Genomic DNA, 25339 nt, shown 5'->3' on the forward strand with positions numbered 1-25339 from the left:
CCCCCCCCCCCCCCCCCCCCCCCCGTGCTGTCACTGTTGGATCCCAAAGCACGGCCGTCCCGGCAGAGGGGAGGGGCGGAGTGCGCACAAGTAAAAGTGAAACGTCGTCTGCTCACTCAGGAGCGTGGCTTCACTCCACAAAGGGAGGGACGAGCTATGACCTGGAGGGTCAGGCTCTAAGACCCTCACTGAGGTTTGGTCCCAAGTGTCCAGCCGGGCACTTCCAGCTCGAGGTGGTCAAGGGCCTCAGATACTGGGGGGAACCCAGGAAGCCTGCCAGCCCTGCAGGACAAGCGATGTGCAGAGAGGGCCCAGGAGAAAGGCTCATGGAGGAGCCACCTCTCACTTCATGCCTCTCCTCTGCTGGTCTGTAGAGTTTGTCTTCATGAGAAAACCAGCTAGTCTCAGCTGAGTTTGGGGAACGCGGAAGAGGCCGTGGCACGTGTGGGGCTGGGGTTCCCAGGTGGCAGTTCTATAGGGGAGAATGGGCCGAGAAGAAGGAGACCCATGGAGCCTGCCATCCCTCGAAGGACAGAATCCAGCCCAGGCTGCTACCCCCACCCCCTGGTGCTCCCCCCAACGCTCACCTCTTAAAAATGTCAGATTTCATTTGAAGAGGAAGGCCTCATCCGTGTCCCCCTCAGGCTGTCATCAGCCAGAAACACTGTGGCAAAGGGTCAGGACGCCAGGAAGGCATGAGGCAGGGTCCAGGGTGCGTCCAGTGCCCTGGCGAAGGGGCAAGAAGGGGAATGTTCTGGGGGAGTCCATCTGAACCAGAGGGCCACATGTCACTCCTCTCAAAAAGGACTGAGCTGTCTTCTCACCCTCAGTGCTCCCTGGTCTTGACGGGAGCCAGGCAGGCGGCCCAGCCTCGTCAGTGCCGTGCAGACAACAGTACTTGAGGCCCCCACTCATGAATCATCCATGCCTCGTAACGGCTGGCATTGACAGTGCTTCCCAAGGCCGGGCGTGGGGCACACACACAGTGCTCTCATGAAACACAACAGCCTTGTGGTGCCCATTTCATAGATGAGGAGACTGAGGCCAAGAGGTTCAGTCGTGTGCTAGTCGGTGGCAAAACTACAATTGATTTAGGTCTGTGGGTCTAAACCCAAGCATTCAACTGCTCTGTGGTTCCACCTTCTCAGACTCCTGTTTCCTCAACCCCAGGGACCACTCAGGCCAAGCCTTTGGCTGCCTTCTGTTGACGTGAGCCTCTCCTTCCCCTCCTCCATCTCCTGGCTATGCTTCCGTTTCAGGCCCTTTGACCCTACTTGAGGGGCAGGGCCGTGGCACCTTTTGCATACCTCAGCCTCCAGGCCAGCGGGGCTCCTATGAGGTGGGAAGGAGCCTGTGCCTTCCTGTCAGCTCCCCGAGGGTTTTATTCCTGCACCTGCCACGTGTGTCCACTGCCTCTCTCTGGGCCTCACTTCCTTCCCCACAGAATGGGAAGAACAGATCTCCCACCTACGGCCACGGAAAGGACCAGATGCCGTGAGCCCGAGTTCGCCCTTGAGCTGTTCTCTTGTTCCCTGTGGCATGTCTTCCAGGCTGCTGCCCCTCTGGGACTCTCTCCTCCTCCCGGCACTGACAAGTGTCGGGTTGGGAAGCACCTGATAGTTCGGGGATCCCTGTCCCAGCAATAGGCCAGTCACCTGTCTCCTCCCTGGTGGCTCACTCCACAGGTGGTCCAGCTGCTGACCTGTGACCTGCTACTGTCACTGAGGACAGCACTCTGGCAGAAGCAGGCGGGAGCCAGCCAGGCCCTGGGCGAGACGTACCATGCATCAGGCACTGAACTGGCCGGCTTCCAGCGGGACCTGGGCAGCCTGCGCCGGCTGGCACACAGCTTCCGCCCAGCGTACCGCAAGGTGAGGCCCGGCCGGCCGGCAGGGGAGGGCAGAGGGGGGCCCTGGAGCCCGGTGGGGCGCCAGTGTGGGGTTGCAGAGTCGGTCCTCTGAGGTCTGCCAGCTAGCCTGTCAAGCGCCGGGCCGGGTGCCTTGTGTCCCTTCTGCTTGTGTTACTTGAGTGCCTGCTGTATGCCAGCCCAAGGGGCATGGTGGCGAGCAGGCCACGTGGCCCCCAGGCAGGGGCCGGCACAGAGTGACCTCACCTGCCCAACGCTAGGATGGGAGGAGCTCCTGGCCCTGGGATGGCTGGGAAGGGCACGCACAGAGCTCGCCTCTGGTTTTTCTGACTGGTGTCAGAGTGACAGAAGCTCCCTCTGGTTTTTCTGACTAGTGTCAGAGTGACAGAAGCTCCCTAGAACTTCATTTAATTCTTTTTCTGAGCCGCCGGGGGCTTTGGTTCTGCTGTGTGACTGCACATAACATCCCCTTGGTGATGGCCACAGGGTCTGAGAAGTCTCTGAGGGTGGCTGTATAATTGGGCATATTGGACCCAAATAGTTTCCTTGCTTGTTTGATTTTTATTGCTAATTAGAGTAATGTACTCAACATGTTTTTGCCTGAATTATTTTCTAAAAACTCAAGTGAGAAGGCCAGAGTGTCAGTGAGAGGGGAAGGGCACGAAAGAGCGAGGCTGCCTTCTCCTTGGGCCCTCACAGGGTCACGCTGTGGCTCCTGTGTGCAGTGAGCCAGGACGGACAGTGGACAAAACACACGTGATCACTGGTGACCCACCCGCCGCTGGGTAAAGCAGAAGTAGGCCCCAAGGTTCGGGGCCCTCTCATCTGCTCGGGGCATGGCTGGCATCAACGGCCTCCTCGTGAAACACCATTTCTGTCCTGCCTCCCCGCCGCTGACACTCTTTAGTGGCTCCCCCCGTGGCCTTCCCAGGTGGCACTCAAGACCCTCCCCACAGATGGAAATACGAAGGTATAAAGGAGCCTTGAGATTTGAAGGAATTACAGATCGAGGCCTTGCCTCCCATTCCCCGGTGACCCGTATTTACAGAAGTGCTGCACTTTCACCTAGAAACCTTCTGGCCTCACTTTCTGAAGAAACTGAAGGAAACGGGACCAGGCCTCCTGGTGCCAGCCCAGCTTTCCCACCTCCTGCTGCCCCTGCCTCCCCTCAGCCTGTTCTCAAGCTGGAGGCAGCCCCCCAGGACTTGAGGCTGCGCCCAGGCTTCTTGTCTTCCAACCCAGGGGGCTTGTCAGCGCTCGCTTTGTCACGAGGAGAGGGGAGCAGCCCTTTGCCTCTTTCTTGGCTCAGCCTCGTGGCTACCCCCCGCCAGCCAGCCTGTGCCGGGCTCCCCACTCCTGCTGCTCCCCCAGGCTGCTGCTCCCCCAGGCGTCTGGCTGGGATTGGAGGTCAGAGTGAGGACAGAGGTCGCTTCCATGGGGAGGGCAGGGCAGGGCAGGGTCGTGTGGAGGAAAGGGCCGCCGGGACAGGCATCTGCCGGGGTCCGAACAGGCGTGTCCCCCCTGCACGTCCCCAGGTGTTCCTGCATGAAGCCACCGTGCGCCTGATGGCGGGAGCCAGCCCCACCCGCACGCACCAGCTGCTGGAGCACAGCCTGCGCCGGCGAACCGCTCAGAACACCAAGCACGGTGAGTCTCCCTGCACCCCGGCTCTGGGCCTGGTGTGGACCCTGCCTGAGCAGGGGCGGGAGGAGGGGCCCCTGCGGGTATCCTCATCTGCAGTGTTCTCGGACGTAGTGCGAGAACAGCAGCAGCCCGAGGCTCGGACCCGTGGGCTGCCAGGGAGGAGCCCTGAACGCTGTAAGGCCGTGGCTTGGTCGGGTTGTGGGTCCAGCCTCGAGCGGGGAGGGGAGGGCTGGAGATGGCGTCCCAGCGCAGAGGCCGGGCTGGAAGCCCCAGAGCCACGCTGCGTGGGGTGCGTCTCAACCCCACCACCGAATGCTAGCCGCGGGGTGCTGGCCACGTGCCTCTCCTGTCGTCCGTGAACCCACCGCACCGGGTGGGTCTGGGGGTCAGTACACGCGCCCACAGCAAGCCCTTGGAACAGCCCGTGCATCCCGGAGGGCTCTCAGTGAGTGGTTCCTCCACGTATCTCCTCATTCCCGCAGGAGAGGTGGATGCCTGGCCCGGCCAGCGAGAGCGGGCCACCGCCATCCTGCTGGCCTGCCGCCACCTTCCCCTGTCCTTCCTGTCCTCCCCGGGCCAGCGGGCGGTGCTGCTGGCTGAGGCGGCCCGCACCCTGGAGAAGGCGGGTGACCGGCGCTCATGCAACGACTGCCAGCAGATGATTGTCAAGTTGGGGGGCGGCACAGCCATCGCCGCCTCCTGACCCCTAGGCTCTGCCCACCTCAGCCTGCTGCCTCCCCTGCCCTCCTCCCTCTGTCTCTCGGTCTCTCTCCCTCCTCCCAGCCTAGCTGTCTCGCTCCCTGCTCCCTCTGGGAGTTGTGGGATGAGCCTTGTCTCCTGAGCTGTCGCCTGCTGAGGCTTTTGGATCACCTCAGCCTGGTAGGCCCCTGGGCAGAGCCCCAAAAGCTGCTGTGGATAGATGCCCGTGGTCCAGGGGCCCCTGGGTCTGGGAGAGGAAAGCCAGGGCAGGGCAGGAATTGGGGAGTCCCCGACCTGAAAGCAGCAGGGGGCTCCCAACCTGCTTGGCCCCTGCCTCCAGCCCTCAGCCCTCCGCAGCTCTTCTCTCCCCGAACATCCCCCTTTCCTGCTTCCTTGTTTTTTATCAGGCTTTCCCCGTGGGGGACATAGGTCTCTGGGCACCAGAGCGCTTCACCCTTGGCACTGTGCCCAGCTTGCCCCTTCCCCCTTTTTATACAGATGTTTTTATACCCGTGTGCTTGGGTTTGCCGTGACGCAGGGCTGAGTTGCTGTGGCATCTTTTCTTTCTCTCCTTGGGTCTGTGTCCCCTCCCCTGTGCCTGACAAAGCCAGTTCATTGTTTTCTCTTTATTACACAGGACAGCCAGGGAAGGAGGGGGGCCCAGCCCTGGGGAGGCAAGTGGGAGGCAGGGGGCAGGCCTGGGGTTGGATGAAATAATGTCGGCATTATTTTTTAATTTTTTAAAAAAATAAATGGTGTCTTATTTAATTGTCCTGTTCCTTCCCACTCCCCCGCCCCCTGGGATGGCAGCCCAAGTTCAGGGTAGGCCCAGGGGGCTGGGAGAGATGAAGCTACCCATCGGGACTGAGGACCAGGGGCCTTCAGCGTGGGTTCTCAATTCCCTCCCACCCCAATTCCTACCTCCGTAGTCTATTTTTATCCCTAATTCTTGACCTGAAAATAAGCCAGGGTGGCAGGGACCAACCCCCAATCCCTCCCCGCCCCTTTTTGGGGCGGACACTAAGAATAAGGCCCCCTGCCTTGATGGGGTCCTGGGAGGAAAAGTGGTCCCACTTTTCTGGATCCCCCTGGCATGGTGCCCCCCCCCCCGAGGCCATTTCCACCGGGACCTGAGGACTGCCTGAGACCCCAGAGCCTGCTGCAAGGCTGAGAGGGGCTTCCTTCCCCCCCCTCCCTGCCCGTGCAGGGGCCCCAGCACAGACTGGGGGGTGCACACAGCAGGGGCTCCCCCTGATGCCAAGCACAGGCTGGAATGGCTCAGCTTGGACCTTACCCCCTTTCTGTCTCTGGTGCCCCTCCCCCCGTCATTTGTGGCCCCTGTCCCCCACCTTCCCCCCCTCCCGGGTGAGCCAGCCCTTGTGTCATGTGTATATACCGTGCCTTTTCTCATTATTGTTTAGGGGTGGGAGGGGGTGGTTTTTCACGGAAAAGGGGCTACACCTATGGCTTCCTCGATATGGAATCATGCACTGTGTCCTGGATGTAGGCTATTCAATAAACACAGATTGGTACCACCCAGCAGGAGCTGTGTGAGGCTGTGTAGTGTGACCGCTGCGATGACTAGCCAGTTGGCTGCGGGGCTTGGCTTCTGGTGGGTCAGGGACTGAGGACAGCCCCTCTCACTCCACTGAGAGGCCCCTGGGAGGTTTCAGTCGGAAGGAGCTTCCTCGCCCACCCGCACACCTGGCCCCTTCCTTCCCACGCTGGCTGCCTGGGCGGGACAGAGCCTGGGATAAAAGGGCAGCCGGAGGTGGGGCTGGGGACAGAGGTCCCTGTATCCAGGACACGGCTGCTCACACCAGGGGTTGTTTTGGATTTGGGGTGCTAAGCCCGTGTGTGTTCACCCCTCAAAGATAAATCTCTCCTCTACCGGGTGGGCTGGCCCTTAGTTTCCCCTCCTGGCCCGCCAGCGACATCCAGGTCCAGCTCCCATACTTCCCAGCTGGGTCACCTGGGGCAGGACCTCACCTCCGTTCCACTTCCATGTGTGCACAACAGGGATGACAGTCCCCACCTTTGACAAGTCCCCAGAGACCTGTTGACCAGTTTCAGTGATAGGACACACACAAAGTACTGGTTTACAGTCAAGTGCCATGTGAGGCTGTTGAGGGCCAAGATCACAAGGAGCAGTGGGTGGGAAGAGGAAGAGTCCAGAGTGACCTAGGGATGAGCCTGGGGCGTGGAGAGCAAGGTCTGTGACCTGGCCTGGCTGAGAAATGAGCCACTCCCCTCTCGGAAGGGCAGTCACAGCGGGCCACACTGTCCCAAGGGCCAGAGCAGCCAGGAGAGGCCCATCTGCAGCATTTCCAGTGGTGGCCCTGCCCGTAGCCTCAGCCTGGCTCCCCCTGGGGCAGAGATCTAGGGTCCTTGGGACTGGAAACAGGGGTTGCACCCACCTCCCAGCAAAGCCCAGTCAGGGCCTGTGTCACCCGGGTGGGTAGCTGTGCGTGGCCGGGAACCTGATCGTTTTGTGAGTCTCTGTAGGCTCCGTGACTCAGCTCCCACCCTCCTCCCCCGGCTTTCTACACAGCTGCAGGATAGGCCTGGGGCACCCCACCCCCAGTTGAGGGTGTGAGGACTGTCTCCCCTGTAAGCCCTAGGGACCCTCACTGCAGGCAGAACCACGGACTCTTGGCCCATGGCTTCTGGGCCTCGGATACCTCAAAAGCCAGAAGAGTGAGGTGGGCCTTCCTCCAGGTGAAGAGCTGGGGGCTGAGGGGCCTCAGGGCAGCCCTGCCAGCAGGAAGAAGATCTGAGACTGTTCCTGGGAGCAGCACCGCCCCACCCCACCCCTGCCAGCACACACATTCGTACCTTCCCTCTTCCCCAGACTGCCCGGCCTGCCATTCATCAGATTCACAGTAGCAGAAGATAGAAGAGCCCTAAACTAATCAGCTGGGTGACCTTGGCCAGTTACTTAGGTCTCAAAACTTCAGTGTCTTCATCTGTAAGAGCACACACCCATGGAGTTTTATAAGGATTAAATAAACAGCAACAGATGCTGACCATTGTTATTAAAACAGTATAGCATGCCTAGGATACACAGAAGGGAAACTGAGGCCCATCTGGGCGGCTTTGTTGATGTCACACAGTGAGGAGCATTACCCAGACCTCAACCTCCCCAACCGTCCCTGGCACAAAGAAACTCATACACGCAGGCTGCTGGCAATGCCCTGAGACACAGCTAGGTACCCGGAGCCTGCCTGGCAGGAACGGGGAGAGCTGGCCGAGCCAAGCATGTGTGAGCACCCCCCAGTGGGAGCACTGCCAAGGCCTCGTGTCCAGCGTCCCTATTCGCTTTCCCCCCAGAGCAGCTACTGGGAGGAGGCTCCCCCATCCTGAGCACCAGCTGTCCACTTGGCCCACTGCCCACACCCATTAGGGGGGTGGCCCTGGACCAAGCTGGCCAAGTGGCCTGCAAGCCAGGTGCCGGCTCAGGGCCAGATTATGTCAATGAGGATCAGCCGGGCTCAACCAACTCAAGATGTAGAGTGACTGACTGGCCGGAGGGGTCTCACCTCCAGTAAGGGGCATGGACCCTCCAGGGGGCCTCAGGCTCCCGACAGCCCTCTCCCCTGTGCTCTGGAGCCTCGAGATGGCTGGGGCGCAACTACCCCCTCTCCCATGGCTCCCACTGGTGTGGACATTAAGCTTGGCATTCAACCCTGACTACCCTCTCCAGCCACTTCTCCCTGGCTCCCAGAACACTTGCCCGGCAGCTCTCAGGAGCAGTCCTTTGCTCTGCACATGCTGTGCCCTCTGCCCGGACCGCCGTCTGTCCAGTCAATGACCAATGCCTCCACCGTCAGTGCCTCTCACAGCCAAGCTGGGGCTCCTTTATTCTCAGGGATGGGAGCCACAGAAAAGGCTTTATTTACATGAGGAACCCAGGCCCTAGGGCCCCGAGAACAGAACCACTGGCCTTACCCAGTGGGCCCCTTCTTAGCCCTGCTGGCTCCAAGGCCCCAGTCCAGTTTGGGCAGGCATAAGGAAGGGCTGGCCTTCCACAGCCGGCGCCCCTCCTCCCTCGGAACCGGCCCAAGGCGCCCCCCAGGCAGACGAGGGCCCCCGGAGATGCGATGGCTCGGGAGAACCAGCGGCCCTGTCTTCACACGGTGACCTCTGCTTTGCTGTTGGTGCTCAGGTGCCGGGGGCCGCGGCCCGCGCTGCCGTAAAGGCCGGGGGGCTGTGGGCTAAAGGCCTCGGGCAGCTTCTCCGCGCTGAACTGGCGCCGGGGCGCGTGGCCGGGCCGCCGGGGTGCGGGGGAGGCCTGAGCCGCCAGGTGGCCGCGGGGGGCGGGCCGGGCCTGGCGGCCAGCGATCCAGGCCTTGTAGTGGCCCGACGGGGCAAGGCCGGCGGGGGGCGCGTAGCCCGGCGGGGCCCAGGGGCAGGCGTCGAGCAGCGCGGGCAAGTCCTCGCGGGGTCGCGAGGTCCGCGCCGGGAGGGTCAGCGGGGCAGGTTCGGTCGCGGGAAAACGCTGGTAGAAGTCCTGTGGGGTGGCTTCTGCGGGGACAGTGGGGGCGAGCCAGGGAGCGAGGTCAGGCCCCGGGGGCGGGGCCCCAGCGACTCCGGGGATGGGGCAGGGAGAGGGCAGGCCGCGGGCAGGCCGCAGGGGCGGGGCCTCAGCTTTGGGCGGAACGGGGCGGGGTCAGGCCTCGGGGGCGGGGCTTCGGCGGCTCGGGGGCGGGCAGGCCTGGGACTTGACATTGGAGACCCGGGTCTCCACGCCCCGAGCTCTGGCTGCCGCGGTGGGGCACCAGCCGGGTGGCCCGGTGAAGGGACGGGAGGCCGAGACGCGGGAGCCGATTGGCCGCGTAGGTGTGATACAGAAGTTGGCTGGAGCGCTGACCCGCAAGGCTGGGAACTGTGGAACTGGAACCGGGACCCCGAGCCTTGTAATCTAGGAGCTTCGATACCCGGCGTGCGGCGCCCGGCGCTCCCCGCACAGGGATCCCCGGCCACTCACCTGCGGCCTTGAGCGCGGCTGCCTTGAGGGTGGCGTACTTGGCGTAGTCGGGCTGCAGCGTCATGCTGCCACTGCCCTGCAGCCTGGGGCCACGCAGGGGTCCCGGTGTTGCTGACCCCAGGGGCACGTTGTTGGCGCGCTTCTTGTCTGGAGCGGGGAAGGGGAAGGGAAAGGTGAGACCCAGCCTGACGACTGGCGAACACTCTCCACCTGCACTCTTCACTGTCCTCTCCCCAACTGCAGTTCAGTGAGAGCTTGTGGGGTGCTACCTGGGGGAGACTGGGAGACGAACCTCCAGTGCCTGGAGCAGGGCCTGGCTCCCAGTTACATGGATAACAGCAGCCAGCCCTGAGTGGGTGCTAGCCCCATGGACGACGCCAGCATGTTCAGCTTGGGCCAGGCACTGCGTCCCAGGACCTGCTTCTCAGGAGACGGAGTTAAGGTCTGAGAATAAGAACCCATAGAGGGGAGGGGAGGGGAGGGGAGGGGAGGGGAAGGGAAGGGAAGGGAGGGGAGGTTGCCTCACCAGCAAGACGCCAAGAGGGAGGCTCCAGCCTGGAGAAAAAGGCCCACAGGAGTCCACAGGCTGGTGCCAGGCAGACCCCAGAGCACTGAGCCAAGGCCTAGAACCACAGCCTGAGCCAGGGATCCCTGAATCTGGAAACTTCCTCACCGAGTGGAAGTTGCAGGACACCTCAGAGGGCCTCTCTTCACCAGGGGGAGCTGACTGGCTTACCCAGCCCCCACTCACACACCTGCAGAGGTGGCAGCCAGCTAAGAGCCTCTTACCCCTCAGCACACGCCTTCCCCTGCTCCCAGGCCCACATCAGACAAGGGAGGCCCTGTGCGGTAGCTCGCCCTATGCCGGTCCACCAGCTTACACACCTGTGTTGCTGGGGGAGCCCCGGGGCAGGCCATCACCCATCTGCACCTGGACACAGCTACCCAGAGGTGGGCCCAGGGGTGGAGGCAGTGGCTCCTGGGGGTCCGGCTGTTTCAGAAGTTCGGTGAGTGTCCTGTGGGGAAAGAGTGATGAGAAGCAGCCTCCCAACCTCCTGCTTCCCCACTGGCCAGGCCTGGCCTATCTAAGGCCAGCCTCTCCACTCTGTCACTCTTTTGACCTCTCTGGGCCTCCCTTCTGCCCTGTGGTTGACCTTACACATCAAGTTTCCACATCTGGTTTCCCCAACCTGGTCACTTCCAGAGCAGGTCAGGAAACTCTAATGGGGTCACGTGTGTGTCACCAGTACTATCTTGTTTTTCAAAGCCGTCCCCGCTCCCAGAGTCCATTCTCCAAGACCCGAAGGAGTTGAGCCTCCTCTCCCAGTGAAAGCGCTGCGAGGGTAACAGGCCCCTGGACTTGGCTCGTGAAGCTCCCTGTGCCGACAGTTTTCCTCCACCTTCTTCCACAAAACTCCTACTCCTTCTTCAAACCCCACCAGAATCCCTCCTCTTCCAGAACACCTTCTTTACCTGCCAACCTAAATCCCTTCCTGCAGCAGGGGCTTCTGCTGAGTCCTAGGACAAAGCTGCCACACAGGCTTGGAGGGGAGGACAGACGGATAAGGGGAGGGAGCAGCCAGGAGATCCCATAGTGGCAGCCCAGCACCTAAGACTATGTGACCTTGGGCAGCCACCTCCCTAGCATCAGGACACCCGGCCCCACCCAGGTGCGACAGCGTTTGACTGAGCCCTCCCTGCAGACAACCAGACCCAGCCTCCAGCCCAGCTGCCTTTGGTGCTCAGAATCCATGATTTTCCTCTGGCGTAGTCTGACCCTCCCTCCCTCTGGGGCTGGGGTCTCAGATGGCTGAAGCACGAGGAAGCACACTAGAGGTGGGCCCTCTGGGGTAGGTGCTGTCTGGCTGCAATGTGGCAGGATCTGGACACCCGCCTGAGCTGATCTTCAAGCCCTGCCCACCCCTGCCCTACCCACCCCTCCGCCGCCCACCCCTGTGGTCCCAGCTCTGCACCAACACCCAGCAGCCAGCTCTCCCAAACACCTGAGTAATTTTCATGCCTCTGGGCCTCCGCACAAACTTTCTCTAGGAACAGACTCCAGCTCCCGTCCAAGCTCAGGCTTCATCAACTTCAACATAGTGGAATTAAGGGTGAGACTCCGCGGGTGGGCAGGGGTTCAGCGCACACCCACACATGAGCTTAAGTTGGGTTCCAGATCTCCCCAGAGGAGAAAAAAGAGGCAGGGCACATGGGAGCTGAAGCCAGACAGAGGAAAGGACTGGCCAGGGCCACACAGCACAACACGGGTGGGCCAGCTCTTCCTGAAACATCACCAGACCTGCTTCCCCGTCCCCTGTGGATGAAGTGGGCTCTGCATATGGTGAATATATCAGCTAGGGGGCCCAGCCACCCCCTCTAAGCTCCAGCTGTCCCACTCTAGTCAAGGACATGCCCTGTCTCCTCCTCCGTGCCCCACATGAGGGACTCAGGACCTGCCCCCACAGCATCCAGGACCCAGGATGAGGGCCTCCACATTGCCAAGGCAGCACAGTAGCTGAGGCCAGGGCTCCACTCCCAGCTCTGCCCTGCAGCTGTGGGAGACAGCGGTGCCATGGAATGCCCAGGAAGCCCTCATCCCCTGCCCCTGAAGTCTAGGAGGCGGGAAGCATCCATACCTGGCCTACCCAGGCATGGGGGCGTCTCTTTATTGTCACCTCTAAATACCAGTGTGAAACACACCCAAGGGAGCCCAGTCCTGGGTGAGGAGGACACAGGCCCCAACACAGGGGGGTGATTGGGGGCAAGTGAGCGTGCGAGGGTGGGGGTGAGAGTTCCAGGATGAGGACACAGAATCCCAGAGTCCCCATTAGAGCTGAGACCCCATTTGTAGACCCCACTTCACACAAACCTGAGACTCAGCTAGCACCTGTCCTGGCCTCAGCGACAATGAACCTGTGTCCCCCACATTTCCAGCGTCTTCCTACACAGGGAGAGACCCTGACCCCTGTCTGCGATGGGGGGATGTACTGAGTGGAGTAGGTGGGGAGGCCTTCTCCCCAGGGAAAGAAGGTCAGGCCTGAGTCACAGCTATGGGGGTGAGGTGGAAGGGCGGGGAGAGTGGGGAAAGAAGCAGGAGGGGAGAGACCCAAGAGAGCTACAGAAAATGCCCCTTCCCTTCCCTGCCCTGGGGGCCTAAGACGTCCAACGCTACATCAGCCTATGCCCCCCACCCTACACTAGTGGGGCTCAGGCCCCCTCTCTTGGGTGCCCGGTCTTTGTGCCCTCTGTCCAGGACGACCAGCCCTCCCGCCCACTCCGGAGGAGGAGGGAGCCGCGGGAGAGGAGGGCTCGGCACTCAGCTCCCTCCGGAAGGTCAAGGGAGACGGTATCAGCTGTCTCCCTCCCTGAAGTGGGGGTGGGGGGAGTAAAAGACCTGGAGACAGAAACAGAAGGGAAAAGCCAGGAGGAGGGGGCTGCTGAGAGGACCAGAGTCTCCAGACGGGCGGAAAGGATGAAGGATGGCGAGGGGGCGCCCACCGGTCGGGAAGGACGGTCCAGGTGGGGCGGGCAGGGACCCCGGCCCCGGGCCCCGGCTGGAGCGCGCTCACCTGGTCACCGTGCGCCGCGCGCGCGGACTGTGCGCCCTCTCCAGGCCCAGGCGCGCCCCGATGCCGGCCAGCACGAGCAGCGCAGCGACGCCGCACACCGCGTAGACGGCCGTGTGGCTGCGCTCGCGGCCCGGGTCCCGGGGCGCGGCGGCGTCGCGGGCACGCGCGGGTGGCCGGCCCGTCTGCACCCAGGCCGGCGTGTCGTAGTTGGAGCAGCGGCTCTGGTCGAGGCGCCGCGGCCCGTCGTGGCAGCAGAAGCGGTAGCCGCACGTGCCGCAGCAGAAGCTGTAGGCGCCCGAGCTACAGTTGAAGGGCGGGTCCCACTGGCCCATCACGTCGTAGTAGCCGCGGCAGCGGTCGCCCCCAGCCGGGGCCGCCGTGCCGGGCTCCGCGGGCTCCTGCGCCTCGGGGGCCCCCGCGCGGCCCGACGGCGACCGCGCCAGCAGCAGCGCCAGCCCGAGCGCGAGCTGGAACCCCGGCGGGCCCCCGCCGCCGCCGCCGCCGCCGCTCAGCCCCCGCGCCCCGGCCCGCTCCATCGGGCCCGCGCCTTCGGCTACAGCGCCCCGCGCATGGCGGCGCGCCGCGGCTCCCTGCCGCCCGGCCTCCGGGCCGGCTCCTCCGCGCCCTCAGGGACCGCGCTGGCCCCGCCGCGCGGGCGCTGGCTCCGGCGGACGCGTCCTCGGCCTGCACCTTCCTCCTCGGACCCCAGAGCCCGCTGGCCACGGCCCGGAGCTCGCGGGGCCGCACCTCCGGTGGGCGCGTCCTCCGCCGGCACTCACTTCGGACCCGAGCGGGGACAGTCCTGCTCTGGGAAGCCCCCGGGGCCGGGCAGCGAGTCCTCGCCCGCGCGCCGTCCCCGGCCTCTCCCCGGGCCTAGCGGGGGCGGCGGGCCGCCCGACACCGCTGCCTTCCCGCCGCCCGCTCCGCGCTGCCCGCGCTCTGGCTGCGGCTCGGGCTCCGCGCGGGCTCGGGCGGGCGGGGGAGGGAGCGAGCGAGGGAAGGAGGGCGGGCGGGCGGGAGGCAGAGCCGGGGGAGGAGCGCGGCCGCCGCGAAGAGAGGGAGGGGGCGCGGCAGGGCCCCGCGCCGCCGGGACGCCCCACCGGGGACCCACCCCGAAGGCCTCCCCGAAACATTCCTCGGAACTGGGAGCTCCAGGGCCTTCAGTTTATGGCTCTCAGGACTGCTACTTCGGACACAGGCCCGCGTGAGTGCGCCTGTTTTACAGGTGCGGGGACTTAGGGGACAGAGAGGCCCGGGAGGGTCGTTGCCGCCCCCACCCCTCCTTCCTCCTTCCCATCCTCTCCGTCAGTTCTGACCAAGACAGAAGTGTGACAGGTGTCAGGCCCTTTCCCCGCTCTGCGCCTCGATTTTCCCGCCTCTCAAATGGGAAGGAAACCTAGGGCAGAGCCGCTGCAGAGCGCCAAGTATTGGTCCTCTCCGCGCCGCGTGGAGCGCAGCGTTAGCAGCGGGGCGCACGCCCTGGTCCCAAAACCTCTTGGAACCCGGACTGGGGCCCTGGGTGTCCCCCACTTCTATGGCGATGGGCACGGCCTGGTCCGCATCCTCCCGGGAGCTCTAACCCAGGTGTGAGGGGGAGGAGATTGGGCTGGACCCTGACCCAGATGAGGGAGGCGGGGCCGGGCCAGGGGGCGGGGGCGTCGACGGACCCTCCGCCCCGCCCCCCCGAAGGACGCCCGGGTCCTCTTGCCCGCCCGGGGGAGAAGGGGGCGGAAGGCGGTTCGGAACTTGGACCTAGCGCGGAGCCCTTCTATGGTGTTTTCGAAACTGGTTTTAACTAGAAAATGTGACCAAGCCGTGGCGCCTTGCTTCTCTCTGCCTCAGTTTCTCATATTTACATCAAAAACTCTTCGGGGAGGAGGATGGTGGGCAGATTCATAATCCCCCCTTTCCAGGAGGCAGGGGCCAACATGGTGCCTCCCACTGTCCAGATGGGAGCACCAGGAGAGCAAGGGCTGGGTGTCCACTTCTCCCCAGTGTCCCCACACAGCGTCACATCTGCTGCATGAAGGAATGAATGATGTGACTTTAGCCTCTAGTTTTTGTAAAATTTGGGCTCCTAGGGTTCTCTCTGCTCCCCCCTTGCATCGTGTCTTCACTCGGTGGCCACTGGGATCAGCTTATAAAGATGGAGGAGGTGGAAGGAGGAAGAAGGAAAAGGATTTACATTTAAAGGAGGATCAAATCCGTGTGTTGCCGGGATGAGGGGCTGACGGGCTAATTTCAGGTATTAGTGCTGAGAGGCCCTCCCTCCTCAGGGTCGTTCCTGTGTCCAGTCCAGGATAGCCTGCTCCCTCCTCCTTCACCCACAGCACTCTTCCCATCCTCTTAGAACCCTGCCGCGTTAGACTATCGCGATTTCAGAGACCAAGAAATTAGATGAGCAAAGCAATGAAGTGAAATCGCCTTAATCCCATCACCAGCGACAACTGAGGCTAAAATATGCCCCACTTTACATACTGTTTTTTAGTGGCCCCTTTTTACTTTGCTTTTTGCTGTCAAACTTTCCGTTTGTTATTCTGTTTAGAACTTAGTCGCCATACTTTCTGGTGCAGCCATTCCTGCTTCCTGGGGGCGGGGGGGGGGGTAGTCCTAGAAAGGGACTGCAGGTCGCCAACTGTCCGATTTGTATCAGTGCCCGCACCACGCCCTGCGAAGCTGCCCTCTCGGTTACTCGGGCTCCGAGGGTGACTGCTTCTTCCCCTTTCTCACCCTAGGGCTGGGCACTAGGTTTAAAGAGGCTTGTCTCTGTTCCCCTGGGACCATGGCCTCTTCCCAGGTAGGATGACCCTACTGGGCCCAGAGCTCCCAGTGCCCCTCCCTGGGTTATGTCCCTTCCCGGGGCCCCTCTCTTACCCCACTGTCCTGATATCATTGGGTGCTCTGCTGGGATTCTACCCCATGTTGCTGCCATCAGGTCCAATATCTATGATATGTGCGTATGTGTGTGTGTATGTATATATATATATACACACACACACATATATATAATTATATAGCATATATATGATCACATATGTATTTTATATATATATATATATAATCTCCGTTTGTCCAGTAAAGGAGCTGGATCCTGAATTCCAGCCCCCTCCCCACCCCTCGACTAAAGTCCAGCCTCCAGCTCTTCCCCACATCCATGGCTTCCGCTCCATCTCAGTCTGCCTCGGTGGTCAGCCAGCAACCATAGATGCCCACATCTACCAGGCCTATGCCAGGCACTTATGCCCTCTCAATATGAACACACAGCCTGGGGGGGTGGGGGTGGGGGGACAAATGCAGAGACAGACCTCGGCTGACAGACTGAGCCCTGGGATCTGGCCATTCATTCAGCTGCCACTGCCCCTCAGGTGCCTGACCGTTTGCTGGGCAAGGGGATCTCGAAATGGAGTAGCGCAGCTGAGGAGTGACCCCTTGGCCCAGGCTACCCTCCTTGGACCCTGGGGTCTTTGTCCACAGCAAGGTACCAGAGCACCCGCCTCTTGTCTCCTCTGCCTGCCACCCCCAAGCCTGTGTCACCAAAAATCGCCTATTGATCCAGGCTTAAAATAACCCCTGGCATCTGCAGCGAGCCCCAGGGGCGGGCAGAGGAGCCGTGTCTCTGTGCCTGAAGGGCACCTGCCCTGCCCCCAGCTTTGAGTGCTGGCAGCTTGAGTGTGAGGGTGCCTACGTGTGCTCCCGAATGTGAGCGAGAGTGCATGCCTGGGGCCAGCCTGGGTATGAGGGCCTTCCTTCCACCGTGGACGTGTGCGTGCACACGTGTGTCCGTGTGGATGTTCCTGTGCACACACGTTCTTCCTCCACTGTTGAACCCTTGTCTGGTGCCCAGCTCTGGCTGTGCAAGGCTCAAGGTCCTGAGAGGTCATGGACATTAGGGAAAGCCAGGATGCGCCTCAGTGTCCCCATTTTATTTTTTTTAATTTTTAAAAAGATTTATTATTATTTATTTATTTGAGAGAGAGAGAGAGACAGCCAGCAAGAGAGGGAACACAAGCAGGGGGAGTGGGAGAGGAAGAAGCAGGCTCCCAGCGGAGGAGCCCGATGTGGGACTGATCCCAGGACTCTGGGATCACGCCCTGAGCTGAAGGCAGACGCTTAACGACTGAGCCACCCATGCGCCCCTCAGTGTCCCCATTTTAGATTGTGGGTCAGTGACCAGCCTGCCCAGCCCTGGGCCTGGGAATTGGGGATTTCCTAGAGACAAACCCAAAACGCAGAGAGCGGAAATGACTTGCTGTCACTGGCGCACAGCCAGGAAGAACCAGGGTCCGCCTTGGGACCTGCACTGTGAGTCCCAAACCTCCTTCTGGCCAGTTTCATAAGAAAAGAGAGAGCAGTTGGACGGTCCCAGCCCAGAGCCCAGCAAAGTGTTCCTACACCCTGATAAGACACTTAATGCCTGATGATGCCCGATGCGCCCTGACTCCTGCAGGAGCCCCTTGGCCTTCCACAGGCTATTCTCTGCTCCTGGAGCACCCTTCCAGGCCCTCACACTGACAGCTCCTACTTATCCTTCATTTTGGAGCCAGACTAAGGTGGGCTGGAATTCCTGCCCTAATAGGACCAGTCAACCTTTCTAGGCCCGTTTCCTTTCAGCTAGCGTCTCTTTGGCCAGGCTGCAGAGAGAAGCCAACGGGGCCCCCACGGAGAAACATGCTGTCTGGTGGGAGGTCCCCCCACCGAGGCGCTGAGATGGTGATTGCCACTATGGGTGCCACTCGTAAGCTTCAACAGTCACATTCCCAAGCCCATTTTGCTTCCATTTCTTCCATGACAGAGGGTTACCCAAAAAGCAGAGATTCTAGAGAATGATGGACTCCCTGCTCGCGTAGATGCCTATGCCAGTACCGGGAGCGGGTGGGGAGGGGAGGGCCCGCGGCTCCATTGTCTCCCCAAGAGGCAGCTCGTGACTCAGGCTCCAGCTGCCTGTGGGAGGGATGGGGCACCCAGGCTGAGGTCATGAGGGAGCAGCATGGGGGGAAGTGGTGCTGGGAGCTGGGGCTGAGCCTCCAGTCCCAATTCTTCGGGCACCCTTTCCCAAGAGCTCCCCTCCCCTGCCTCAGGGCGTCGCGCTGCAGACATCACAGCTGGAATTCCCTGATTACCCTCAGGAGTCTCCCCCTTCAGGACCCTCCAAAGGCCTCAGTGAACAAGCAAATCTGGAGCTGGCCCCTAAGTCCCTACGACGGGAATAGATTCAGAGAGGACAGGGCTCAGCGGAGGCCACATAGCGCGTCCACCCTCCCGGAACAGGTCCTCCTTGTTCCGCCCGCCTGCCCGTTCCTGGACACGATTCTGAGGTCACCTCCGAGCCCACAGCCCGGGGGTAGGGGGGAGGCGTTTTCTGCGTCCCTCGACATAGACACGTCGCTCCAAAGCCGGGGACATGCGCTGCATCCAAGCCTCTTCTGGAACGAAGGAACCCCGCGTGAGGGTGGAGGTCCAGGTTTTGGAGAAGGTACTGGTGGTGTTGGTCCCGCCGCTCACCAGGTGCCGCCCTTTCTCCGCCCCTGCGCCTTGAACCCACTACATCGGCAGGCCCTGGCCCCGCCCCTTTCCTACTCCCGGGAGGCTTGGGGTCCTTCAGCCCCGCCTCCCTCCCTGACCCCGCCCCCAGCCGTGCCTCTCGCCCTGTCCCCACCCCCTCCGTCCTGCAGCCCCCGCTCCCCGCGCAGGGCGGCCGCAGGTCTAGGTGCCACCTGCTGGGCTGACCGCAGAAGCTGCGGAGATGCACTTTCGCCTGCCCCGGAGTCATCTTCGGGATCCCTGATTCCCTGCAGCTCAGGGGAGGGAGAGGGCGGTTCAGCGGCCCTCTGGGCCCCGGGATCCCTGTAGCGTTGCCTGGGCAGACGCCCCGCCCTACAGAGTCCCGGGAAAGAGGGTAGGCCAGGAACAGGGACAACTGTGTCTTCCCCGCCCCTCCCCGCCCCTCCCTCCGCGGGACCCTGGGCAGTCGTTCCTCCCCCACCCCCACCTCCAGTCCCGGGTCCGGACCAGGCAGCTGGGGAGCGGGCACAGATTGGAGAGAGGGCAGAGTTCAGCTCTGGGTGAGGAAGAATGTGGCCTGAGCCACCCAAAAAAGAGCAAATGGGCGTGAGTTGCGCCCCCCGCCCCGTGCCCGGAGGAGCGCCAGAGGGGTCCGGTGAGACTCTAAATGGTGGGGCTGGAGAAGCACCCAGGGTTCCCTGAGGAGGGATGCCCGCCCTGTGCCGAGGGGTAAGGCGTGAGCACAGGAAAGGTTCTGACACAGCCTCACCGGGCACTCCGAGGCCAGCGTACCCACCCCTCCAGCTCCCCTGCCCCTGCACCCTGCTTCTTGACCCTTTTGCGCCCTGTCCTCTGCACCTGTGCACAGTCCCCTGGGCCAAGAATGCCTGTTCTCTGCTCCTTTCATCAGGAAAACTGGGCAAGACTCAGGGCATACTTCCTACTGTTCGAAGCACTCCTGAGATGCTGGATCAGTCAACCCTCTGCTTTGGGCGTTCCCTGAGCCTGGCAGGGATCACCCTGACCTGTCATTGCGTCCCGCTCCTTCTCTCCCACTGGACCAGGACCTAATGGCAGGGCCTGGGGCTGACCTCCAAGCATTGCCCAGAATGGCCCTGGCCCAGAACAGGGGTGTTAGATCTGGTGTGATCGATGGGGCAGTAAATAAATGGATGAGTGGTAGACCGGCTCTGGGAAACTCACTTTGCAGAGGAATTTCTGCGTGTTGGTGACTCTGGGTGGGAAGTGTCTGCATCCCAGGGAAATGAGGTGGAGGCACTCCAGGGTAAGACCCTACTTGCCACATGACCTCTTTAATCTCCGAAAGCTGCTTGGCCCTTGGGCTCCATCTTGAAGATGAGGAGACAGGCTCAGAGAGAGATGCCAGCAGCTTCTAAAGGGAAGGGCTGCTTGGGGCCATCCTTGCCGAGACAGCGGGAGGTAAGGGGTCAGGTCTTTCCTCCCTGGCCTCCCCAGCTGGGTCTCCCCACCCCCACCCTGAGCCCAGAGCCAGGGGCTGCTGGGCAGGAAGTGAAAGGTGCCTGCAGGAAGCCCCAGGAGGAACTGAGACTTGGCCAGCACCGCCTCCACCTGCCTGGGCCCTGGGGACCTCCGGGAAACCAGACCCTCCTTCAGGAAAAACTGGCCAGAAACACAGGCTGAGGGGAGGGGAACTGCTTCCCTAGGTTCCCACCCCAACCAGCAGTTCTTCCAAAGTCTACCTTGGGTCCCTTTTCCAGTAGGAAGAGACAGGCTGGGGAGAGAAATCTTTGAGGAGTGATGAAAGCAAGGAGTAAAGCCTGGACTAGATCCCGAGTCAGTCGCCCCCAAGGAGGGCACCTGGGCCGATGACCTTCTGGACAGGCACTCCGGGCAGCGGCAGGAGCCTCTGTCTAGCCCAGCTCCACCCTGGCAAATGGGAGTACTGCAGCTCGGGCCAGATCGTTTCATCTCCTGGGCCTCTTTTTTCCTACCTGCAAAATGGGACATCTAATCCCTGTTCATGGACATGAACTGATCCAGATTTTCGGGAAATTAGTTCAACCAACAGCGGCCATAAAAAAACTCAGGCAAAGATTTACGTCAAGGAGGTGCTGCTGCTTCAGCTACAACAGTAAAAGCCAGAAACCACCAGTGCCCAAGCGGAAAACTTTACAAATGTTGAAAACCTTGTTGGCGAAGTGTTGAAAGACAAGAGAAAACTCACCAAATATGACAGCCAAGATCTGAATTTATGTGTGTAGAATGATTACAATTGCTCAGGAGAACCCACCCAGGATTATGGGTCATTTCTCCATAGACTCCACCCTGGGTTACTGCCCTGAACTTTCCAAAGTGTCTACGGAATATATGTCTCGATTTTTTTCTTTTTTCTTTTTTTAAAGATTTTATTTATTTATTTGACAGAGACAGCCAGCGAGAGAGGGAATACAAGCAGGGGGAGTGGGAGAGGAGGAAGCAGGCTCATAGCGGAGGAGCCTGATGTGGGGCTCGATCCCATAACGCCGGGATCACGCCCTGAGCCGAAGGCAGACGCTTAGCTGCTGTGCCACCCAGGTGCCCCTATGTCTCGATTTTTTTCTAATAAAAAAACTTTTTAAAAAGCAAACAAGGGGCGCCTGGGCGGCTCAGTTGGTTAAGCATCTGACTTGGGCTTAGATCAGGATCTCAGGGTCCTGGGATGGAGCCCTGTGTCGGGGCTCCTTGTTCAGTGGGGAGTCTGCTTCTCCCTCTCCCTCTGCCCCTCCCCCCACTCATTCTCTCAGTCTCTCTCTCCAGTGAATAAATAAAACCTTACCCCCCCCCCCTCCAGGTGCTGTCATTAAGATCAAATGCAGTAACATGAAGGCTTCTTAGAAAACACTTCCTGGGACACAGAGCCAGAGACTGAAGGCCCTTGAGTGGGGAGGTGCTTTCCCCGGGGGGCTGGGGGAGACCCCTCCTTGCCCATGTCTCCCCCCCCCCTCAGCTCCTGGTTGTTCCTCAAGGAACCTCCCTTCTGTTATTTGCTGGATGGCAATGATGGCAAGTCTTATCCCTCTCTGGGTCTCACTTTTCTTATCTGTAAAATGGAGCGGTGCAGACAAGGATCCTTTAAGGTTCTTTCAAGTCCTCCTCTGAGGGCCACAGGTCCAGAGAAGCACTTTGCATCCAACCTCCCCCCCCCCCCATTTTTCAGAAATGGAAACCGAGACCAGAGGGGAAGCTGGGGTTTGGCTGGGACACAGTGGTGCAGAGGTTCGCATGTCTGGACCCAAGAGGGGTCCCACTTTTTTTTTTTTTTAATCCACTTGTTTTACCTCCAGGGCCCAGCCCCTGGCTGCAGTGGAAAAGGTAAGTGGGAGTCAGAGGTGGCCAGGAACAGCACAGACTCCCCAGTCCTGAGATGAAGTGGAGTGGAGGTCTGGGCCCATTCTGGGCCTGCTGCCCACCCTCCTGCCGACTGCCAGTCACTTGACCTCGCCCCAGCCACCTGGCAGTTTACGGGAAGGGGCACCTGGGATGAATTCAGGGAGGGAGTGGCTAGGAAGACTTAAAAGTGGGTGTCAGTGTCCTGGGGGCTCCAGACCATCTTCTGGACTGAGAAGAGGGTGGGCAGGAGGGGTGGGCATCTGCCAGGCAGCTCTGCTAGGCAGGTCAGGGAGAGGTTGGCAGAAAGGCATGTCATTCATGGAACAGAACACAGCCAAGGCCCTACAGTGGGACAAGATGGTCCTCAAAACTCCATCTTCTGGCTCCTAGTCCGTGTTCCTTCAGAAGGTGCTAACCTGTGACAAGTTCCAAGGACTGTCCAGGACAGAGTCCGGGTCTGGATATCCTAACTCTGTGTAGGAGGGTCGGCAGGAGAGGCAGCGCCTGACTGAGTACGGCGTGGTCCACAACTCGAGGAGATGGTCTCGGTCCCAAGCCCCAGAGCAAGGGGCCCTGCTGTCAGAGGAGCGATTCCACTGGGATGATGGGTGACCCCAGGGGCTTGCACAGAATGGCCAAGTGACCACAGCTCTCAGGGCCTAGTGCTTCAGGAGGTCAGGCCATAGAGAGAGGGAGCTCAAGGGACATCAGGTCCAGCTGGTTCAAGGCCACAAGACTGCTCTGGCCTCTGAACAAAGGAGCCCCTTGAAGGTCCTGGGCCTTTCCCTATGTACAGCTGAGTGTGCCTCGGAGGCAGCTGGGACCCCAGGAGGCCTCTGAGAGAGACGCTTGGCAGGGTGCCGTCAGCGTGAGTGTGCAGTCCAGCCCCAGAGGGGCTGTAGCCTTCCTCCCAAGTGCAAGCCCAGGGCTCTGGAAGCTGCTACAACGGCGAAAATGGCATCGTAGGTCCTAGAAGATTGGGCCAAGCTCAGGGTTGACCCTAGGGTACAGATACCTGAGAATTAGCACAATCCAGGCTCTTTGTAAAAATCAAAATCATCTTGTATTAAATCCTGAAGCAAACCAGTCAGTTGGTTACTCATTGCTGCCATTTGCATCAGGTAAAAGCAGGACAGCTCTGAGAGCAAGTATTAAAGAAATACAACACCCAGCTATAAATTAAGCATCCTCCCACTTGATCCTTTTCCTAGATTCATTCTGGTTGATGGTGGCTTCCCTGCACTTAAAGGAAAGCCCCCTACGCGGTGTGCCCCAGCCGCTCAAAAGCACAGGAGCTCAGCCACAACCTTCAAGGGCTGCCAAAGATGGTCTGATTTTAAGCCAAATGCTAACACGCCATAGAACGCCACGCCGTCTGAGCCCTGTGGCCTGTAGTCTGTGGTTCTGCGGGGTTACTGGAGAGCAGCGTGGTTCCCAGAGAAGGGGCAGGTGGGCACCGGGGTGAAGAGCCAGATCCGGCCTCCAAGCCCCTGGCTGACACTGCCCCCTCCCAGGCTACTGTTGCTCGGGGCCAGCCGTCTTGGTGGTCACCAGCTCAGTGGAGCCCAGCTCTGTGGCTGGCACAGGGACGCTGTGGGCAGGTGGGGTGTTGGCTGGGTCTTCTCCAGTTGGAGGCCAGACAGGAGCTGTGGCATCGAGGGGTCCCGGGGGGAGGACGATGACATTGTCCAGGGGTTCTGGTGAGGGGAAGTGGGGAATGCAAGGTCAGCATCGCGTCACAGCCTTTCCCCACCCCTGTTTTGAAACCCTCACTGGAGGGACAGCCCTGGACTGAGCGACTGGTCCTGAAGCACCCCTGCAGGGGGAAGGGGCGGGGGGCGGCCATGTGATGGGGCCTCGGGACAGGAAGCGCAGAGGGGGCTGGCGAAATGGCAAGTGCGGGCGGAAAGGAGAAGCGCGGGAGCCTGGGTCTCTTGCTCGGACAGCGCTGGGAGGCCAGCGTGGTGTCCGTCCCGGGACTCAGCCCGAGGGCCTCAGAGCCCGCCCCAGAGCCCGGCCCGCGCTGCAGGCCTCCCCGCGCCCGGGCGGGCCAGTCTGCCTCCCACCGCGGAACTTCCGTGCGGGTGCGCGTGCGGGTCCGGGGCCCCCGGGGAGCCGCCGCGCGCAGCGCCGCCGCCGCCGCCTCCAGCTCAGCAGGCCCACCAGGACCAGGGCCAGCGCCAGGCCCAGCAGCGCGGGGCGCCGAAGAGCAGCGCGGGCAGCGGCAGCGCCGCTCTCGGCCCGGCGCGGTCCCTGGCCCACCGACTCGTGGCTGCAGCGCCGTCCCCGGCGCTAGGCTGCTGGCCCCGGCTGCTGGCGGCGGGGACGGGAGGTAGGGCAGGGGCGGAGGGGAGGGACGGCGGGGAGGGGAAGGGTTGGAGGAGGCGAGGCTGGGCCAGGAGGGAGGGAGGGCCGGGAGGTGGGAGAGGGGAAGGGGAGAGGGAGCGGTGAGGGCCACGTGGGGACCGTGCGGCCCCACTCCAGGCCCCTGCTTACAGCCCCTCCACCCCCGCATCAAACCGGTCACCGCATCCCCTCCCCATCCTGGGGCAGGTGGGGGCCATGCCTGCAGCTCCACCTTCCGGCAGTGGCAGCGGGACCCTCCTCCTCTCCGGGGCTGCCCCGCTGACCCGCGGGCGGAGTGGGTGGACTCTTACCCGGTCTAGGTTCTGACGTCCGGAAGAGCTTGCAGGCCACGCAGTTTCGAACCAGAGGGTCAAAGCACTCGGCCTGGACGCACTGCGTGGGGGCCGGCCCGTCCCTGCCCCGCAGGCTTCTGGCACCTCTTCTCTTGCTGCCCATGCTGCCTTACACACAGCGGGGACTGAGTCTGGCTTCAGCTGCCAGAGGAGGAAACCGGGAGGGGCCACCACCCACTGGGCCCCGCCCCACCCTCCTGCCTGCTGGGGTGGGACCACTCTCAGCCAGGGCCCCAAGGCCCTGCACCCCACACCTTCTCTTTCTACCTGCGGTTCCTCCATTCGACCACTCAACCATCACCCCCAGACGCTGTCTGGGCGGGCCCTGTGCTGAGCGCCCAGTCGGTGCTGGGGTGCAGACCTGGGCCTGCTCTGGGGCAATAGAGGATGGGCGCCCTAGTCACGACACAGACCTCTGGGTGGCCTCCTCTGTCCTGCTCCCCAAGGCCAGCCCACAGCCCCAGACAATTCCCACCAGCCATGTCCTCCTCACCTCAACTGCGTACTCCTCTGGGGGCCCTTCGTGCCCTTCCCAAGCAGAGCTCGTTCAGTTCATCAAAAGCTTCCTGAGAGCCCACTGTCCTAGGGAAAGACAATGCCTCGTGGCAGCAGCAGCCACAGAGGGGCCAGGAAGCCTTCGTACAGGAGGTAATGATGAGAAGGTTTGCCAGATGGAGCGAGGTCTAGGGGAGCATGACAGAGGAGCCCAGACAGTGCTGGGTCAGAGGGCCAGGCTGGGTCCTCAGCTGAGGGTTAAAGAGCTTGGCTGAAGGCACCAGGGAGCCGTGCAGGACTTTAAGCAGACAGTGCCGTAGTCGGATCTGCGTGACACTGAGCAACCTCTGGCTGGAGTAGAGGGCACAGCAGGGGAGGGGGGAGGGTGGCCGAGGGTCCAAGGACAGACAACTCAGTCTCCAGATTCTAGGCAGGAGGGAGACTCAGACCAGCAGATGAAAAGACAGACCGAGACCCAGTGGGTGGCCTGCCCACCCCAACTCCTTTTTCCCAGGGCCGTGTGTGT

The 25339-nt window shown here is 61.6% G+C and overlaps 3 protein-coding genes across 5 annotated transcripts in view; 1 reads left to right on the forward strand and 2 right to left on the reverse strand.

The window, feature by feature from the left end:
- SREBF2 (sterol regulatory element binding transcription factor 2) overlaps positions 1-5749 on the forward strand; it is a 57407-nt gene extending 51658 nt beyond the window's left edge. Inside the window, exons 17-19 of the mRNA XM_040637607.1 lie at positions 1686-1871; positions 3403-3514; positions 3994-5749. Coding sequence (XP_040493541.1) covers positions 1686-1871; positions 3403-3514; positions 3994-4214 — 519 coding nt within the window. The 3' untranslated portion in view covers positions 4215-5749. The remainder of the gene's footprint in view (positions 1-1685; positions 1872-3402; positions 3515-3993) is intronic.
- Positions 5750-7167: 1418 nt separating this feature from the next.
- On the reverse strand, positions 7168-13302 carry SHISA8 (shisa family member 8). The gene is given in 4 exon segments (XM_040637065.1): positions 7168-8734; positions 9198-9344; positions 10071-10213; positions 12767-13302. Coding segments are annotated over 4 exon segments (1221 nt in total). The 3' UTR covers positions 7168-8339.
- A 9361-nt stretch (positions 13303-22663) lies between these two features.
- TNFRSF13C (TNF receptor superfamily member 13C) overlaps positions 22664-25339 on the reverse strand; it is a 3756-nt gene continuing 1080 nt past the window's right edge. For all 3 annotated transcript variants that reach the window (XM_040637609.1, XM_040637611.1, XM_040637610.1), the window contains exon 3: positions 22664-23316. In XM_040637609.1, coding sequence (XP_040493543.1) covers positions 23135-23316 — 182 coding nt within the window. In that variant the 3' untranslated portion in view covers positions 22664-23134. The remainder of the gene's footprint in view (positions 23317-25339) is intronic.

The sequence above is a fragment of the Ursus maritimus genome, unplaced genomic scaffold (assembly GCF_017311325.1).
Source record: "Ursus maritimus isolate PB19 unplaced genomic scaffold, ASM1731132v1 scaffold_21, whole genome shotgun sequence".
NCBI classification, from domain to species: Eukaryota; Metazoa; Chordata; class Mammalia; order Carnivora; family Ursidae; genus Ursus; species Ursus maritimus.